The 15,490-nt window shown below is 40.1% G+C and overlaps 1 protein-coding gene across 4 annotated transcripts in view; it reads right to left on the minus strand.

Moving 5' to 3' along the window:
• The window catches only part of LOC141999275 (ephrin type-A receptor 3), a 303,677-nt gene that overhangs the window by 92,188 nt on the left and 195,999 nt on the right, over positions 1 to 15,490 (minus strand). For all 4 annotated transcript variants that reach the window (XM_074972523.1, XM_074972542.1, XM_074972515.1 and 1 more), the window contains exons 4-5: positions 9,913 to 10,068; positions 8,985 to 9,320 (exon numbers count right to left, since the gene is read on the minus strand). In XM_074972523.1, coding sequence (XP_074828624.1) covers positions 8,985 to 9,320; positions 9,913 to 10,068 — 492 coding nt within the window. The remainder of the gene's footprint in view (positions 1 to 8,984; positions 9,321 to 9,912; positions 10,069 to 15,490) is intronic.

Genomic DNA, 15,490 nt, shown 5'->3' on the forward strand with positions numbered 1-15,490 from the left:
ATCTGCCTGCATTTCAAAACCAAGTGAAAGTGAACCATACAATGGGGCAAATAGAAGTCTAAGGTCTCAGATCAGCATTCCAACCCTGTTCAGCAAAGCACTTTAAGTACATGCTTAACTTCAGGCACACGAATAAGTTCCATTGAATTTGCTGAATAGGAATGAATTTAAGCATGTGTTTAATTTCTTTGTTAAACTGGAGTCCAAGTCCTGTATTATGACTTGCTCCAGCTATGTCTCAGTTTTGCCATGCTGTGTTATTGCCCACTTAAGGACTCTTAAGTTGAAATAAGTTAAGGAGATTTTCATTATTTGTTTTGTTTTATATGATAAACACCATCAGCACTTGGAATTAAGGCATGCTACTGCCATCTAGTTTGCAAATATTTACATTTGCTAAAACTAACAAATGTAAAACAAACAAAAGAAGCAAATATTTAAAATTAAGTAAATGAAAGCTATCCCCAAACACTGAGGATTCTCCTTCAGCACTGCAGTGGTCATTCAGATTGGTCAAGGTTCTTTGTGTCTTCTCCAAAATTGCAAGCACAAATATTCTACACATTTCTATTTAAAATGTAGTTAAACTCATAAAAGCAATTACAGGGTAACATAACTTTTTGCTCAATACCTAGGTGCAATCAGGTTTTACTAGTGTTTGCACTATGAAGCCAGTAATTTTACAGAAAACAGGATATTCTGCCCCATGCACCATCAGCAAAGATGTTGGCTCAGTTCTCACTGAAGAATCTTCATAACTGGGTGTAAAGAGCAGAAAGATCATGGATTAATTTTTAGATCTTAGTGTGAGCTTTCAGTGATGCCAGATAGAAAATCATCTTTTGACTGGTAAAATGAGCACATTTGACACAGATGCCATCAAGAAAAGATAAAAAAGCACACAACTAAATTCTACAATACCATTCTTAGAGTCAATTTTCAGACGAACCGCATGTTCCATTTGCATCTTTCAAACTTTAACCTCCAAGTCAGATATGGATTGAATTCTCCCTTTCCCTGCTCCCTCTTAACTCCTGAATCAGTCTGAAAGAAAGCAAAATCTGAGTGGTATGAAAACCAATCTTTTGCCTTTTGAGCCTTGAGGCTAAAGAAGAGGTATTGCTGTTTTCTTTTCTTCTGGGTTTTTAAGTGAGGGAGAAGGGAAGGAAGAGGTGAACTTATCAGAAGCTATTCATGCACAACTGTGATAGTATATCACTTGGGGCTGAAGAAAAAGCAACATTTTCTAACAAATCTTTGGTCACTAGATTAGGATAGCCCTGACAGGGGGGAGTTTTGCAAGTGCCAAACTGTGATTATAACCAGGGCGCAAGGACATGTACCCTGGATAGAACATTTGAGTCATCTGCCCTGCAGGTAGCATAGCTAGAGGTTCTGAGAAGAACCTGCACAAACCAAGTATGAATAACTAGCCCCAAAATCACAGGAATTGCTGGTATGCTCTGTCCAATTTAAAAAAACCTTTAACCCAGTGGTTCTCAACCAGGGGTACATGTACCCGTGTAAGTATACAGGGGTTTTCCAGGAGGTACATCAACTCATCTAGATATTTACCCAGTTTTACAAAAGAATACATAAAAAGCACTAGCAAAGTCAGTAGAACTAAAGTTTCATACAGACAAACCGAGAAAGTAAGGAATTTCTCAGTACTAGTGTGATGTGACACTTTTGTATTTTTATGTCTGATTTTGTAAGCAAGTAGTTTATAAGTGAGGTGAAACTTGGGGTATGCAAGACAAATCAGACTCCTGAAAGGGGTACAGTAGTCTGGAAAGGTTGAGAACCACTGCTTTAACTAATGAGAGCAGTCAGAGTAAGCAAGCATTGACTCCCAATGCTGGAGCATTGAACAGATCCACTGGAGCTGCTGTGTTGTCCCCAGTTCCTCTCTCAGGAGTGGATTCCACAATGTACAACTCCTGTTGACTTTAATGAGAGCTCTGTGCGTGGCAACAAGTGCCAAAACTCTTTGACTTGAGAACAAACCCGAACGGGATAGCATCTTATCTTCATTTAGGATGCTGAAGTGACCGCTCAAAAAGTGGCAAGTGGCTGTGGGAACAGGCCAAATAAGTATAACCTAGGGAGCTTAAAAAAGAAAAACAAAAAACCAAAAAAAAAAAAAACCCACAAAAGAGCAAACTACAACCAGGAAACCTACAAAGCAAATAAATCTGCACATGGTCCAAAAAGACCTGAGAATTCTGCACACAGACCAGTCAGTGTGGCACAGCTGTCAGTATCTCTGCATGACATTCATAATTAACACCCCACCTCCAGGGATTCTGATTTCCATATCATCTCCTGTAGCAGTCAGTGACCCTTCCTAAGCATGGTTGATTGGTGTTATTAGGAGATAACATCTGTGTGAAAACATATTGATGTGAGACGGGAGGAAGAGTTCTTCCCTTCGGCATGTGTGGTAGGCAAAGGTGTACTACTCCAATTTACAATATCATAAAGCATAATTCAGAGGGTGCCACGTTATGTGGGCATCTCGAGGTACATTACAATGCAATTAAGAGGAAAAGCAATAAATTTAGCCCTATAAAGTAGATTAAAATGGAAACCCATGTCTTTCCTCTATTATTTCCACGTCAAAGACAGAAAGGCTTAGAAGAATTAGAAATATTGCAGTGTCATATCAGTAGGAGCCATATCTTGCCTGAGGGCTCATTTTTCAAGGCTGCCAGTTCATCAACTTTAACCGGAACAGAAGGAAAACAAAAACAAAAACCCAACAAAGCAAACTTCCACCAGGAATGGCATTGTCCCCAGTCTTCCTTTTCACACATGGGAGTTAAAGGAGTCATTCAACTCCCAAAACAGATATTAAACTAATGGGCCTGATTTGCTGTTCCCCTGGAGTTTTCACCCAGGGCATTCCACTGAGCTCAGCAGTGTTAGTCCTGATTTACACCAGCGAGAGAGGAGAATCAGACTCAGATATTTTACATGCATAAAGCACCTTTCATCACATTCCCCCCCCCCCCCCACTTAAAGGACTTTACAAACTGCATGAAGCCTTAGTGAAGTGCAGCCCCATCTGGGTTGGCTATCAGCTATCAGCAGAACTGCTAGAAGGGATGTTTTAAAAAGACTACATTTGAAAGACTCATACACAATACATGCCATGGTACTCAGTTAATCTGTCTTGGAAGGACTACAAGCTGAGTCACCCCTTGCTGGGGGTTAAAAGCTGATATGTCAGGACGCTGAAGGGCTGGATCCTGGTCTCACACCGTCGTAACTCCACTGATTTCCCTGAACTTACTCCTGGATTTACACCAGTGTGAGATCAGAATCTGGCCTTGGATGTTTCAAACTGAAGTTAGACCATAAAGCACTCCCTGCCTCCCCATCAAAATTGAAAAAGATCTACTGAAGTTTCATTGTGATTTATATTTATATAGTACTGTACTTTTCACAAGTGCTAAGACCTAGAACTTTGTAGTCATTTTACAAACATCAGCTGATTTCTCAGCAGCACTTAAAATGGTTCTCTGTGGTTTATTTATATATATGTATGAAAAAAGATGTGTTGTTCCTTATAGCTTACTGACTTGCCAAAGCATCACCTCCATTTATTTTAAAACAGCCTAGCAGAGCTCTCAGAGGCCACATTACCAAAAATCAGCACTGTCTTTGTTCTGAACTATTAGGTTGCTGATGGATCCATAAGCAGAAATGCCCACGTGAACAGTGAAAAATGTGGATAGAAATATTTGCTCACTTTTAGGGGGCTTTTGGACTTCAGAGATACAGCAATTATAATGTAAACTGATGGTTCTCTTGAAATTTTCCAACTGGCTGAACTGCCATAAAAATCACATTTTCACCAGTGAGGGAAGTAAAACATTTTGCCTCAATGTCTTCATAAATTTTCCCCTAGGAGCAACAAAAGGCAGTTTTGTATAGGTGAAAATCCTCAATCCTCACTTGGAACAAAGATGTGCAAAATAATCACTTTGTACCAGGCTAGAATTTCTACATTTTTCACAATAGAAAAAAACTGCCCATCAGTGTGAAAGAACAAAATTTCATGACTGACCATATTTGTGAATTAACATGAAAAACAATGGGGGGGAAATCTCTTGTGACTGTCTGATGAACCAAAACGGGATGGTTTTGCTCAGCTCTTTTCTGAAATCTTTGAGTATAAAAACCAAGTAGAAATCTGAACACAAGCTTCCACAGTGAAAACACTGTAAGCCTATAAAGCCACTTATGGTTTGGGTCCTGTGTAACTTGAAAATCAGGGGGCAGATTCTTAGCTGAAACTCTCAGGAAGCCCAACCTGTGGAGAGGAAGGTACTTCTGAATTCTCAGCATAGCTGGGTACCAAACTGGCTCATGATTAAAGTTAGTGAAGCCCCAAGGACTGCTGTGATTTACACTAGCTTTGAGTGACATTCAATCAGCCCAATACAGCCAGAACACAGAGAACTCTGGCCACACCTCTATTACAGGAGGTGTGTGAGGAAATGGTGAAGAGGCCTACACTGGCTTTACACTGGCTGGGGAAGCATCTGGCACTGGCCACTGGATCCTGAGCTAGATGGACCATTGGTCTGACCCAGAGTGGCTGCTCTTATCTTCTACAGACCACAGAAGAGTTAGACATGAATAATAAGAATACAACAGTTACATCAGCTATTATGATGCTTATTTAATATGTATATTGTAGTAGCAGGATAAAACTATAAGAGATTAATTTTCATGCTTCAAGCTATAAGGTCTGAAGTTAGGAAGAAACTTCTCTCACATGCATGTTATTGGGTAATTGTCTAATATGGAAGGTTTAGTCCCTTCTCTCATGCTTCTAAAACTGGCCACCACAAATTGGATACTTGCAAGCTGTTGAGTGCAGGGAGCATGTTTACCTGTACTCAGAGTGCTTGCACTAGTGGGGTCCTAATCCAGAGCAAGCGCTCTTGGCACTACCTCAAAATAACTGACATCAAATAAATCTGGAAAAATACAATTCATTTGTTCCTATGGGCTATTGGGTAGAGGCGTTTTATTAGGGCTGTCAAGCGATTTAAAAAATTAATCACACGATTAATTGCACTGTTAAACAATAATAGAATATCATTTATTTATAACATTTTGGATGTTTTCTACATTTTCAAATATATTGATTTCTATTACAACACAGAAGACCATGTACAGTGCTCACTTTTTATTTATTTTTGATTACAAATATTTGTAAAAAAACAAAAGAAATAGTATTTTTCAATTCATCTAATACAAGTACTGTAGTGCAATCTCTTTATCATGAAAGTTGAACTTTAGAATGTAGAAAATAACTGCATTCAAAAATAAAACAATGTAAAACTTTAGATCCTACAAGTCCACTCAGTCCTATTTCTTGTTCACCCAATCACTCAGACAAACAAGTTTGTTTACATTTGTAGGAGATTATGCTGCCCGCTTCTTGTTCATAATGTCACCTGACAGTGAGAATAGGTGTTCGCATGGCAGTGTTGCAGCTGGCGTCACAAGATATTTACATGCCAGATGTGCTAAAGATTCATATGTCCCTTCATGCTTCATCCACCGTTTCAGAGGACATGTGTCCATGCTGATGACAGGTTCTGCTCGATAACAATTGAGAGCAGAGTGGAACGATGCACGTTCATTTTCATCATCTGAGTCAGATGCCACCAGCAGAAGGTTGATTTTCCTTTTTGGTGATTCAGATTATGTAGTTTCTGCATCAGAGTGTTGCTCTTTTAATACTTCTGAAAGTATGCTCCACACCTCATCCCTCTCCGATTTTGGAAGGTACTTCAGATTCTTAAATCTTAGTTTACCGAGTGCTGTATCTCTCTTTAGAAATTTCACATTGGTACCTTCTTTGCGTTCTGTCAAATCTGCAGCAAATGTGTTCTTAAAATGAACAACATGTACTGAGTCATCATCCAAGACTACTATAACATGAAATATATATGGCAGAATGCGGGTAAAACAGAGCCAGAGACATACAATTCTCCCCCCCAAGAAGTTCAGTCACAAATTTAATTAACACGTTAATATTTTAATGAGTGTCATCAGCATGGAAGCATGTCTTCTGCAATGGTGGCTGAAGCATGAAGGGGCATATGAATGTTTAGCACATCTGGCACGTAAATACCTTGTAATGCCGGCTACAAAGGTCCCACGCAAATACCTGTTCTCACTTTCTAGTGACATTGTAAATGAGAAGTAGGCAGCATTATCACCCAAAAATGTAAACAAACTTGTTTGTCTTAGTGATCGGCTGAACAAGGAAGAGGACTGAGTGGACTTGTAGGCTCTAAAGTTCTGTACTGTTTTGTTTTTGAGTGCAGTTATATAACAAAAAAACCCTCCATTTGTAAGTTGCATTTTCATGATAAAGAGATTGCACTACAGTACTTGTATGAGACGAACTGAAAAATACTATTTCTTTTACCATTTTTACAGTGCAATTATGTGTAATAAAAATAATAATATAAAGTGAGTAGTGTACACTTTGTGTTGTGTGTTGTAATTAAAATCAATATATTTGAAAATGTAGAAAAACATCCAAAAATAGTTAATAACTTTCAATTGGTATTTTAACAGTGCGATTAAAACTGCGATTAATTGCGATTTTTTTATCACGATTTTTTTTGAGTTAATTACGTGAGTTAACTGCGATTAATCAACAGCCCTGATTTTTATAAATCTAAGTAAAGTAAGGAGACTAAAAATAAAATGAAATAAAAATGTAGTTACTTAATCATAAGGGCTTTTTAAAGCCATATTCTAGGGACAGTGCCCAGCTGTTTGTGAAGCTGGTAAAATATATGGTATACCCAAATTTGAGAGTGATCTTGAAGTCATACCTATCTCCTTTATATTAAGGGCCATATTTTGGCACAGACTGCATGGCCATGCAGGGGAGTAATGGGTCAAGGCAGCCCCATGTGCCTCTGCTCAGGGCACACATACTGTGAATAGAAGCACAGGGAGAACTGTAGCCTTTGAAGTGCCCTTAAATTCTCCCTGCACAGTGGCTACGAATGGGTGAGGAAAGAGCAGAGCAAACTGCTTAGCAGAACTGGTTAGCAGAACTGCTGGTATGCGGGGAAATGTATGCTACCCTGGGCATAGACTCAGCACAGCATTTTTCCCCGTTGCAGCAAGGTAGAAGCCAGACTGTGACTCAGAGGCACAACCAGCCTTCTGGTCTGGCTCCATTGGCAGCTGAACAATGTTATGTCCCTTGCTCATGGCAAAGCCACAAATTAATACTTAGTTATTAGATAAGCCATTCATTTTTTTGTCCTTGGGCCCCTGCAGACTTGCTTTTACCTGACTGCTGAAGTGTGATTATTCCTCTCATTTATGTGTTACTTAAACGAAAACAACTATGGTTTCTGAACCAAAGGAAACTGCAGTTACACAAAGTATCATGACTCATTGTCATTTTTGGTATTTGGTCAGGAAGGGAATGCTAGAGTAATCTTGCTCTCATGACTGCAATTCCTGCTAGAAGAAAGATGATTTAGATATCTATTTAAGGCCTAATTCTGCCAACTTTTACTCACATAGTCCCATTCGTTTTTGTGTGAATACTTGTATATTAAGGCACTCCACACGAGCAGGGGATGGCAAAATCAATACAGTAGTAATTTCTGGCACTTATGTAGAGTCAGAGAAACTCTTGGCTGTTCCCCCAAATGAACAAATTGCTTAAGAAACGTCACAACATATTGCATTGCACACAACAAATCACTGCTGCCACATGTTGGGAATCACGTCTGACAAAACACAGGCAAAAGCAACCCAATGGATCTTGCATCATGCCATAAAGGCTGCCAACTTTGGGTCTTGGTGGACTACCAAAGGAAGCAAGTTCCAAAAGCTGGAGTCCTCTACTGAGAAAGCCTTGTCACTGGTCCTGGAGAGTTCATTCCCAGGAACTGTGAACAAGAACATTCTCCAGCTGATTTTTAACTAGTGCCGTGGAGCACAGGATGAAAGAGAATCTCCAATATACAGCAACAACGACGAAATAGAAGAAAAGGGGCTCTCCTTGAATATGGGAATGGAAGACCCACCCCAACAAATGATTGGACATTTTAGGAAATAGGAAAAATGAAGGCTATTTTTGTAAGACAACACTGGAGAGCAGACATTCCACAAACATACATGCTTTCTGCCAGAAACTTCCTGATGATTTATTGCCCAAAATAGAACTACAAAGAGCTAGTGGGAATATAGTCTTCCCTTTATCAGCAAATATTACCCCAATTTTGAGACCACTAACGGAAGCTACACAGCTCCCTCAGATCTGTCACATAAATGAAATTTTGAAAAATGAGAAGCAAATACTAGAAATGAATGAAGCGTTGATCCTGTATTGTGACCTCTGCAGGCAGATTTCTGTGTTCATGCAGAACCTCAGTGATTGTAATAGGGCTCCAAGGAAGCCCAGCAGTCCATCTGTGCACTAGCAAATACAGGATCAGGGCCTAATTAAGGATTCATATTCACATCCCTGTAATGCGGGCAGTAGTCTGGACTTGGAAGAAAAATGAAATGTGCTAAGGAAAAAGAAAAGTACAGTGTTTTAAATCCCTACAATTTAAAACTTAGCTTTTTATGTGCCTAACATCAAAGCATTTTTCATTTCTATTTAATCAAAATTTATCACTATGATTACTACAGTAATTTACGTTGGAGATTATTGAAATTAGTATTTTATTAAAATCTGTTTTTATTAATAAAACACATTCCAGCTAGGGTGTCATTAGAGACTACTGACTAGAGGCTGGAAGACCCTTTGACAGCTTCCATTTTCACTGGTGTAATCAGGAACAACTTCACTGAAGCCAACCGTTACATCAGTGTGTCAACATTCATAGCACATGTGAAATAGGAAAGGGTGATGGGACTACCCAGTCCTTGGTATTTTAAATACTAGAGAGGGAGACCAATACAATCACACTCACCAGCCTGATTAGTTGTGATGCTGACTGCGGCAAATTGCCTTGAGAACGTACTCAAGTCGGACACCCCATTGACTGCATCAATCTCAAATGTGTAGTTGGTGTGTGCCAAGAGGTCTACTACGGTCACTGTGGTGTTGGTGAGTCCAATCTGACGGGGTAAGAAGCGCACGTTGGCACTACACGGTTCACACAACTTGATGTTCCCCCCACATTTTTTGCAAATGATGTTGAAGGTGACATCTTTCCGGCCTCCTGCATCAAGGGGCCAGCTCCAGTCTAGGATAACCGATGTTTCATTGATATTAGAGATAACGTTTCTTGGTGCAGATGGAGGTCCTACAAACGTAAAAATATCCTATTAATCTCCCTTTTGGTTATCTGGTGCTTTTCCACAAGAGCAACAGGACACACGAATATGGAACCGACCACAGCAAATAACCTTATTGTCTTTATTCTTTGCCTCATGGTCCTCCTGAGATGTTCCCCTGGATTATAGACTCACACAATTGAGGATTGTTAACTATCTTCAAGACATGACTCAAGTTGGAAGATGCTTTTGCAGAAACATAGAAAACAATTCACTGCTAACTACAATACCCATTTGATACACTGTTCTGAAAACACTGGTATTAGTTTTAAACATCTCACTCCCTTTTTCCTATTCAATTTGACAGATAACAGCAGAGAGGAATTGAAAATAGAGATATATAAATCCATTCCTATAAGCTCTGATAGCCTGTCTAACATAAAACAGGACCCGAAACGAGAGAGATGAGGGGATTTTGTTTGGAAATTGAATTTACTCTGTATTTGAGAAACAAGGTGCTGAGACAAATCTGGAGAAGAATCTTTGTACACAGCTAAAGAACTTAAATGGGGCAGAGGACAAAAGACAATCACAGCCCCAAGCCATCATGATACTACTCACGGGTGCAAGCCATGGATGGAGGGTCTCTCTCAGATCGAAAGTAATTCTTCTCACACCTGCAGTTCACAGAACCATCTTCGTAGGTAGAGCTGTGAGGTGGGCATTTGGCACACTTCACATTACCAGCAAAGGCCTTGTAGAACCCAGGTCGGCATGCTGCAAAACAATGAAATAATTTTAAATTTCATGGGTGCCTGGCTCATTGTAACATTCTGCCTTTATCATTATTTTGGCATCTGTTCATACATACATTGCATTTTTCTATGTGTTTATCATCCATAAAATATGTACTTTCTTACAATGAGGGAGCTGATGGCAATAGCCCTCTTGCTACATAGGAGTTCTTTATGCAAAAACTTAGCTTTATCTCTCATTTTGTGTGTCTCACATAACACTGTACTCCACAACAGGAGGAAGCAGTTTCTACTTTTCATTATCAAAGCTTTACTCCCACCGCATCCTGATTAATTTAGAAAACTGGCCCTGTCATGCAAAGAGGCTTACCGTCACTCTCTTGCCAAGGTTTGCTTATGGAAGCAGCACAACTGTAACCTATGTTTGTTCCACTGAGCATGACTAAGCAGGCCAACACCAGAAAATAACCTGCACGGTGACAGAACATTTTCATTTCTGAAACACTAAGCCAGGCTCGATGAACTGGCTCGGGTATCGAGTAAAGATCAGGAACTCTCACCAAGTGTACTACAAGGATGACTTTTGCATTAAAACACAGTCCTCTAGAAGAGGTGCCAGAGCCTGTATGAACTGCATCTGACAAACTCTAGGTGTTGTTTCATTAACATTTACACACGCCCCCAATTTCCCTCTTGTTGCATTTGAGATTGATTCAGTGCCATACTCGCCTCAGAAGGAAAAAGGCCTTTTTTAAAAAAACGTCACAGAGATGTGAACAATTAAGTACACAAGAACCTTTTACAAAATCCCCAACCAGCAAAATAATGCTGTTGATTTCTCTCTGTCAAGATGACCTCGCTATTATCCCAGAATAAATATCCACAGATAAGCACCAAACTCTCCTGCTCATATATAACAGAAACATGTACATCTCTATTTAAGAAATGTACCTGTCTCCAAATGAGGTTTAGCAAATACTGCTGTCTTGCTGAAATTCTGCCATTCTACATAGACATACATCCATTAAACGGTGGTATGCAATAATAGCAGCACTAACAGATAACATAGCAAAGTTAATGTCTTTGAACATGTTAGCTTTACCATTTATTTTTTCCTATAATGGTCTGCACTAATACTGTCCAATGCACAGACTTTATGGGAAACTCCCCAGTATCTTCTAAATGGCATATGTGACAAAAGAAAGATATTCAAAAGCATTATTTTCAACACAAAGAGGATACTTTTTCTTTCCGGGGCCAGAGCTCCTTCCCACCCTGTAAAAGTGTCTCTTGGGGGTGTGTCCATAGCTGGGTTCAGGCCCCCTTGCCATGCCCAGTTATCACCATGGGGTCAGCTCAGTTCAAATCCCAGTCCCTAAGTCTTGTAGTGGGCCCCACCCTTGCAGGCCTGCTTACTTTATTATGGGTGGGGAAAAGCATGTTAATAAGAAAAGAACCAGACAACACTGAACACAGTTTGAGAAATATGACACGTTCCACAAGAAGTCCTCCCCATCTCAGCCACCCTTTAGCTCTCTACGAACCTTACACAAAATGCCTGACTGGATGCAGCTGCCATATCTTAGCCATTAACATGTCCCAGAAAGAGACCCCAGATTTGAAAGATCTTTCCTGTTAGCCTTATGAAATGATCCCGTGTTTAATCTATGATGTGGAGGTCACCAGGCCGTTAATGAAAACAAATCTGGCAAGAATGACCTTGCAGGCAAAATTCACATGGCCTAGTACCAATAACTGTATCTGCATAAACTTACATGATTTCCTCCCTAGGGCCATGGCTTCTTGTGCCACCTCTGGTTAAGATTTTGGAGGTATGTGGGGTTTGAGGTTTTGTTTTGTTTGTTTGTAAACAGGAGTCAATCCTCAGTCCCCTCCCAATAAAGCTGAATGGACAAAAATATCAGCGCCACAGTGAGTCACTGTATTTTAACTCCTGTGACCAGACGGCCACTACATTATCCTATTTCTTGGCATAGAAAAGCATCAGCTGAGCGCTAAGAAGAAATTCAAATCAATGAAGACCTGATATCAGTGCAGACTTTAGATGTGATAGTTAGGGTAATTACTTCAAACTATGAACTCACGCTACATTTGAATGGATGTATGTACAGTGCATGTCCACTAAAAACTCTTTCTTCAAATGTAACTCTAGTTAAAATGGTTTCACATAAAATCATTTACTTGGATTGGACAACCATATATAAATAAAATTATATATTCTTTTAAAATAAAGCTGCAAGGTCTTCCCTTGCAGTGATACAAGGGTTAATAACCTAAAACAGAAGTCCATATCATGATGTCATCCCTTCCATAAGACATAACAACAATTGCTTTTTAAAATTATTTTATTTACAACACTGGTATCAATAATGTGATTACAAGCAACTGCTGGGGGTAGAAGTTACAATATGAGAATTTTTATTACAGACATTTCCAAAGCACCTACCACCGTCATATCTAAACCATTGTTCACTTGTCATTGGTACATAAACTTGTGGGAGAGATAAGTATATTGTTCAGTTGGAATGGAGAGGGATGGAGGAGAATGAGGAGTAGAGCTGCTTTGTCACAATGTTTCTCCCTTTTGACCCCTCTGGGGAAGGCCCATAGACCTCATTTAAGAAAAAAAGAAAAAAAGAAGCAGGATAATGCAGGGAGCATCTTAATAAGCCTAGATTAGGCTTTTTTCTTTTCTTCAGGGGAAGGAACTTCATTGTCTTCATGCTTTCTGTGGTGCTCTGCTATCATACTATGAAGTCGGCAGTCAGAAGGGAAATGAGCTGGTTAGAACCCTGCTGTCCCAGAATGCCCTGGTGGGAGCATTCCGATTCGTTTCTTCCCCTCAGGCTGTCTTGCACTTTCTGTCCTTGTCTGTCAGACCAATTTCAGATAATTCAGTGCTCTACAACCCGAAGGAGAAGAAATGCAATTATACTAAAAATTAAAACCTGGAAAGAGGGTGGGACTAAGGGGGATCACACCATTTTTTGTATATTTTTTTTATCAGTTATTTTTGACATACAAGAGAGAAAGTGAAATCCCTCATTTCAAGAGAGATTACTTTTCTGATGTAAGTAGGATTGGATTTCTTTGGTTGAGGGAGCAGAGTTTGGCTCTTTGGGATGAACAGCACTGCATGGTTTCAGGCAGGTAGAAAATAAACACAATGGCACATTCATCTTCACAATACAGTATTTTTTAGTTTCAACAGAGACCCAGCTGTGAGCAGCATTTGCATTTACTTAAAATATCCTTCTACAGTTAATGTTTGCTCCTCATTGCCTCTCTCTCCACTTCCACATTCACTTTAAATTAGAGGTAAGAAGTACATTATCCTTCTCTTTGGTTGCTTAAACCCCCATTAGCTAAAGCTTTACCGGGGGAAAAAAAGGGAGATTGGCCAACCCTGAGGGATTGGGCCAGTGTCCTGGATTAAATGGATGCTGTGCCTGAGAAAATGGAGTGTTTCTAACCACTGGGGAAAGTGACTGGGTCAAGGCATAGCCAGTCCCTGGTTCCATGTGAACCCACGGACCTTCTGGGTGTGGTGTTGTGTCTCATCTAGTGGCACCGAGACCACTTAGAGAGAGAGAGTTAAATGAGTCTGCTCTACACCCTTAGCTAACAGCCAGCTGGCTTTTAGCTCATGCAGTAGAGGCTCATGTACTAAGCTCCAGAGGTCCCCAGTTCAATCCTGCCTGCTGACGACCAGGGTCTATCAGCATTACACATGCACTTCCATCTACTTTCTCAGCTGGCTTTCCTCTCTTTCCTGCCAGGTCCTGCTTCCTTGCTTGCAAAGGGAGGCAGCAGGAGGTGCAGCATGTACAGCAGCAGCAGAGTTTGGAATTAGGTCTTCCTTGTATGGATCCCAGAAGGACTCCATCACCATTAGCCCATAATGGAAGACTCCTCTGAAGTATATGGAAACACTGCAGCCCACCTCAGCCCCACTGCAAGACTGTAACAGTGAGGAAGGAAATGTGCCATCCCTTCACAGTAACATGAATTTTTCCCATGCTTCACAGGTAATAATAACTATACCGTATCAATTTGGAAGCTCTGAAGTAGAAACTAATGCAAGAGGAAGTAAATGCATTGGGTTAGGGAGAAAAAGGTCTGAACACATTGCAACTGAGTAAAGCAAGTTTTGTAAATGATTAAGTACGTGGTAACTATACGCTGAGATTATCAGAAGGAACCCAGAAAATTAGGTGGCCAACACCCACTGACGTACAATGGTAGCGGAGCATCTAACTCCCTTAGGCCCGTTGGACAATACACTAAAACATTATTTAAAAATTCCTCAAACGAGACTCTGATCTCTTTTCTCTCAGTGTAAAGCCACTGACTTTACTCCTCATATACTCCCATCAAACAAGAGTATTTTCAGGACTAAAGTCCTGTCATATTACTAGATAGCAATTGAGTTCCTTAAGCCATAACTATTGGGTCTGACAGAGAATGGGGAAAGTTAACTTAGTGAAAGTAAAACAGATGTATTTAGCAATCCATGATAGTTACTGCTAAAAGAAATGAGACAGTCTTCAACTGCAAAGTGAATTTTGCCTCAGTTTGACTTATGTGTTTGACTTTCAGAGGAACACAGGATCCTAATTAAGGGTTAAATGGATCATTTCAATCTGAATTAATTTTAAATTAAAATATAAAGCTGTTGGTAAATAAGGGCCTTTTAGTATTCAGCCCTTCAGCCCCTTATACACAGAGCAATATCACCAATTCCCAGCCATAAACACGAGCTAATGACCTGAACCAGCACTGACTAAACAGATGATTTCCAGGCCCTGCTATTCCAGGCCTGACAGGGCCCATTTGCCTATACAAGATCAAAGCAACTGTTTATATGCAAAATGAGCTGCACTCCACAATCCTACAGGAACTTCATTCTTTGCACTCTGAATCGAGGTAAAATGCTTTGAGGCAAGGCTGAAGTATTTCAATGCATTGGAAGTGGATATATGCAGTCATTAAACACTACGTGCAATGGGCAGCATTTATAAAGTGATCAAGTGTTTCCTTTATTTGTTCCTCTAGAGCTCAATAAAAAAGCCTGAGGGCACAATGCCTCTATGGAATTAAAACTCAATGTTTAGAAAATAAGGGGAGTCAATCATAAACTGGTACGGCTCATAGATACCTTAACAACATTCCCCTCCACCTGCCCCCCACATGCTTTAACAAGACAGGTGGCAGTAGCTCTGGAATATATTTCAATCTCCTTCCTCCACAAAGAGAATGCTAATGCACCCCCACCCCCAGAGCAGATTGGGTTATGGAAGCCTTTCAAACCACTCCAGCTTTCATCAGCAGAATCTAGCAGCAGTGGAGGTTCTTACTCCAGACCTGCAGCTTGCTGTGGAGCGAAGGCTAGAGAGCATTTCACCTTAACTCAGCGGTAAATC

The sequence above is a fragment of the Natator depressus genome, chromosome 1 (assembly GCF_965152275.1).
Source record: "Natator depressus isolate rNatDep1 chromosome 1, rNatDep2.hap1, whole genome shotgun sequence".
NCBI lineage: Eukaryota > Metazoa > Chordata > Testudines > Cheloniidae > Natator > Natator depressus.